At 36.0% G+C, this 5,444-nt stretch overlaps 1 protein-coding gene across 1 annotated transcript; it reads right to left on the reverse strand.

The window, feature by feature from the left end:
• Positions 1-1,287: 1,287 nt before the first annotated feature.
• On the reverse strand, positions 1,288-4,047 carry LOC106355225. Its single transcript, XM_048749521.1, has 9 exons — positions 3,859-4,047; positions 3,050-3,323; positions 2,758-2,872; positions 2,561-2,685; positions 2,385-2,466; positions 2,167-2,278; positions 1,928-2,091; positions 1,711-1,831; positions 1,288-1,611 (listed from the first exon to the last, which is right to left on the reverse strand). The coding sequence occupies exons 1-9, from the start codon at positions 4,045-4,047 to the stop codon at positions 1,288-1,290; spliced, it is 1,506 nt and encodes a 501-aa protein (XP_048605478.1).
• Positions 4,048-5,444: the final 1,397 nt, after the last annotated feature.

A 5,444-nucleotide genomic window follows, 5' to 3' on the forward strand; every position in this document is an offset into this window, starting at 1 on the left:
AAATATGTTTTCCCTTACAAATTAATGCTATCAAAACAAACGTATAATTTGTATTACTGAAATGTTTTTTTCCATAAATATGTAATTGTCTATGATATTTTATAATTACAGAAAAATATAGAAATAATATTGTACAGATATGATCTCGAGATAAGAAAGAAATTAAATCCTCTTTTTAATAAAAAAAATTAAATTAGTATATTGAGTTTTTTTTGTTTCAGAAAAATATTAAGTGTGTATGATAACATTTGATTTCAAATATAAAAACTTTTATACGAAAATTTGCATTGTTATATCAGGCAAATAAATTTTGTTATTATTTAAAATAGATTAGAAATAGTATTACTATTTCCTGTATGTATATTCTAAAATAATATATTCGGTTAATTTTTTTATGTTTAATAGTGTCCGAAATATTTACAATAAAAAATATGGTTTAATTGGATTGGATATTCCAATTGCTTGATCAAAAAGAAGATTAAACACCTTTAAAAACCAAAAAAAAAATGCTGGATCCTTGACAAAAGATAAAAATTCTGAGAGAAAGAGTCTGGAGATTATATAGTTACCTGCAGTTTCTATGGGTTGATCTTTGGGTGGATTATTCATTTCGTTGAAACAATGATCTTTCAACCACCTATTATCAATGAGATATATGTCTTTCACTTTCTTGTTCAAGAAGGAAAAGCCATAAAAAGTTAAAGAGAGATTTGTACGGCAAGAGATCAAAACAGCTAAGTTGAAACCAATATACACAATAATAAATTAAATGAGAATGGCAAATATTAGTTGGACAATACCTGTTTGAAGCAGAAGTGAATTCGAGAAGCGTTGGGCTGAGGGAGGCGTTGAAGAGTAGTTAGGTTAAGGGTTTTTTATTTCTAAGCATAAGAATATATGATACATGTGAATGTGGCTAATTTCCTTAAGTTTCGCAAGCGCCTATATCTCTATTATTTATCACCGTGAATGTGGCACATTTCCAAAATTTTATAAATGTGTACAATTGATTTCAGGAATATAGAATCCTGTAAGAATTCACGGCATAATTGATTTTAAAAAATATAGAAAATCAATCTGTTTGTTATTTTGCTCATATATGTAAAAGTCAACAAAGATTATAAGAAACAATAGAGATTATAAGAAAGATAGTTCAAATTATTGAAATGCAAAGTCTGAAGTTGAAAAAACTGAACATTGTCTTTAACTTAACCAAAAAAGTACTTAAACAGCAGAAAATTTAAAAAAACCAACTCAGTACTTAAACTGCATCTGTGAGCAGAGGCTCTAATTCTCACATGTTGGGTCAGAACTGCTACACGCCCGCTTACTCCCCTCATCTGCAGTGTCTCCACCGCCTTTATGAGGTTCACAGACGGCGTCTCCAGACTGCGTTGCTCCCTCGGACATTGCAGCAATGTCATTTCCAACTGAAGCTTCCGTGGGTGATGGTGTGTCTAGAGAGAGGATCTTGGTGACAGTTATCGCTCGAGTATTGCCTGAGAAATTGTGGTCAGTAACTTTCACACAGAACTTATGTGTCTGTCCGATGGTGCTGATTAGAGCTTCCGGGACAGGCACCTCATGATCAGCTCCTTCGCTTTTATTAGCCTTACATTTAAGTTTAATAGTGTTAGTTTAAATAACTTGGGAGTTAAGCAACGGAAAAAGTTAAAAAATCATTTGAGATTATAAACTGGTGCTAGTTACCTCAAAGTAGCTGCTAACTAATTCGGATGCATGTCTCCCAGTCAACTCCCGACCAGCATCTCCAAGTAAGACAAAGAAAGCTTGTTCATTGTTTTCATAAACAGAAATCTTAGCCCGGTACCTGTTGTGAAAGAATAAGAAACTAACGTCAAAAATTCAAAAATTGAAAATTAATACTATTGAAACCGTAACTGCATATTAAGGCGAGGTAACATACTCTAGAACGCCAGTTGTGTTAACCTTCTGACATTTTGTGTTTGTACAAATCAACGAACTTGGGCCGTTGGTAGCCTTAGAATGGCACCCACTGCATGCAATGTAGTACCAAGGAGAGCCATGAACAACATCATCAATAGTAGCCGTGCACTCGAAAAAGGCAGCCTGCGAAAGTTTATAAGCATGAGATTAAAATATATCAGTGTTTAAAAAGAGTAAGTAATACAGCTTTACTTTTACCTTTGCAGATTCCTGAGTCATATAGGAGAATATTTCTGCTATAGACAGTGTCTCACGCTTAGTGATGACGTCGGCGCAAACTTGGTTAGCAATCTCTGGGTTAGAGCCCAGCCTGAAACAAAATAAAAAGCAGTGCGTCAGTCAATCACTGCTATAAGTGTAAGTCTACGCATCAGATGAATCTGTATAGAAGAGATGCTTAAGACGGATATACATACCAGGTGAAATAATCCCTAGTTGGTTGGACATCATAGTCCATGAAGACCCGTGTGGGGGACATAGAGGATAGGGCAAGGGTTCCTGTTCAATAATGTAAGAATCATTAAAAAGGATTGAGTGGAAATTAGCAACCATTGATAAAGAAGCAAACATTTTAAGGATAGTAAATAATTACCTCCGAGACGTTTAGTGTTAACAGTTGTGACCAAAAGCACTGTCGGAGTGTTTTCACAGGAGTTGAATTTCTTGCAAAAGTCTGTTGCAGCCTGGTCCCAAAGGTAGAGCTTCAGCACAGGTCCACTGCAAAAATAAACTCATAGGTATTTAAGAACTACCGGGAGATGATTACTTGAAATAAAAGAACACACTTACTCATGCGACTGCACATGAATCACAATATGCCGAGTGGTAACAATCTTCACATCGTCAAGGCTGGGACGCTCAATAAGAGTCTGTCCATCGACCAGCTTCATGTGGCCAATAACATCTATAACATTTACACGAAGAGTTAGTTATATGGCTAATAAAACTTTAGAAACAAAATATTTGAACTACTTATTTAACCCTTAAAATATAGATTTCTTTACCTAAGCAGGAAGCTAGACTAAAAACTACAGACAAAGTAATGTAACTGAGAGATGATTTCTAAAACTAATTTGCTTACCGTAGAGGTCACCTTTGAGATCACAGTTGGCTTCAAAATCTTCGTGTGAATGAAACCTGAAACGGTCTTCATCAAAAGAGATGGGAATCTCGTGAAGAACCGACATTTCAGAGTTCCATGCGAAAGACACGGTTGCGACATGATCAGCAACCCGATACACCGGTTTGTTTTTCGATCCGTAGAAATTGATGAGCTTGTAAACTGATCCGCGTTTCATATCTGGCAAGTACTTCTTAATTCGCCCCGGTGGGATGAATCCTTGAATAACAGTTCCCTGAAATAACAAATCACGAAAGGAGAATGAAACCTCAGAACTAAAAAGATACGAAACAAACACATATAAACGAACCAACTTCAGAATTAAAACAGACACGAAACAAAACACTACTTTAACTAATTAATCAAGCGTATGAGAGACGTCTAAGATAACCATCGACAGATACGAAACAAAACACTACTTTAACTAATTAATCAAGCGTATAATAGAGGACTTAAAAACCTGAGAACTAAAACAAATACGAAACAAACACATAGATACGAAACAACTTCGGAATTAAAACAGATGCGAAACAAAACACTAATTTAACTAATGAAACTAATGAATCAAGCGTATAACAGACGTCTAAAATAATCATCGATAGATACGAAACAAAACACTAACTAATGAAACTAATGAATCAAGCGTATAACAGACGTTTAAAATAACAATCGACAGACGTCTAAAATAACAATCGAAACCCTAGCCTATCAAAAACTCTTGGGAAGATAGATCTCACGATCTGGAAACTATCATTGAAGAATCGGCTAACCTGTTCGTCGATGAGGAGCATTTCGAGGCCAATCAGTGTCTTCTTCACCGGGTTCGGAGCCTCCCAGAAATGGATGAGTCGGAAGCGTAGTTGAGCTTCATGGGGACCTAGAGAGACATCCTTGAAGGACATGAATTGTTCATCAGAGTCGGAGGAGACATGCGACTTCCCATTTCGTTTCATCGCCATGGATCGAGTTTCGGGTGGTTCTAGGGTTTTGGTGTGAATATAAAAAGATCAATTTATAAAGAAGGATGAAGAAGGGGAGGTGAAACGAAATCATAAAAGAGGTATTCATTGTGTTGGTTTTGCTCGATTAAATCTCGGCTTCTCGGCTCTGCAATCGGAGAAAACGAAAACGTAAACATAGAGCCGATGAAAAGACGAAGAGGCAGAGACGATAAGCGTCGACGGAGACTCCGAGGTTTCTTTTGTGTTCATGGTTCGACACAAAACTCTAATAAAGCCCAATAACCTCAACGGATGAAGCCCACCACGATCGAACAAAACAACACCGCGAGCGTCTGACGTGTAAAAAAGCTTGTCTCTGATTGGTTCGAATATAAACGCTGACGTGGCATGCTCCCTGCACTCCTTATTCGGCTTTTAGTAGTGTTAGATATATATATATATATATATATATATATATATATATATGACTCTTTTATGTTTTTAAATTTATTAGTGATTTTGCTATTTCCGACAAACGCGTTAGAATTATCATTATTGTACGAAAACATAATTCAACTCAATGTTATCATTACTCTGTCATTTAGCTATGATCTGGCGCTCACTATTTCATGCATTTGATATGAAGTTAACGAGTGAAGCCTAAAATCATCTGTACAAACAAAAAATTGACCAGTTCATCCTATAACAAACTAATAACATTATTAACTCGTGGTGTATATCTTTTTTTTATGGCTTATTTAAGATGACATGTCAGAGCTTCAGAGTAATTAGCAAAGCATGCAACTTGTCTTATATGTCATCCCAATTATTTAGCTTCATAGCAAAGCAGGCAACTTGTCTCATCACAATTATTTATGTTTCTGTTTTTGTTTGTTATGTCTTAGATTCTTTATCTACAGTCTTGGAAGTTAGTCACAAGTGTTGTGCACACTTTTGTTTATCCTTGGCTCTTGTTTTGTGTACCAAAAGACTACGTGTTGGTCCTGGAGAAACACAACACCAAAGATGTCAGAGTTCAATCTGTTGGCGATTCTTCCTTCTCTTGACATATTACGTCGGTTTTTTAAAAGATGTTTAGATAATATGGCGTAGTTTCTCTACTTTCGTGTTTGTATCTTCGAAAACGAATAGATTCTAAAACCTCTTTTTTTTGTGAGAGTAGATATGTGGTATGGCATTGTCTTAATGCTAATTAACGTAACGGATGAGTTAGATTGTAACTGATAAAAAAAGAAAAGGCGGGCTTTCTCTCTCCTCTCTGTTCTCTCTTCCCTCTTCCAGACCTTTTACAGAGTTGGATGATTGAGAAAGCATAGATGTTCACCGGATCTTTCTTCTGGTGAGGTGACTCCCGCCGTTCGGGAATGGTTCCAGTATAGGTGTCTCCTTCAGCA

This window comes from Brassica napus, chromosome C3 (genome assembly GCF_020379485.1).
Source record: "Brassica napus cultivar Da-Ae chromosome C3, Da-Ae, whole genome shotgun sequence".
Taxonomy (NCBI): Eukaryota; Viridiplantae; Streptophyta; class Magnoliopsida; order Brassicales; family Brassicaceae; genus Brassica; species Brassica napus.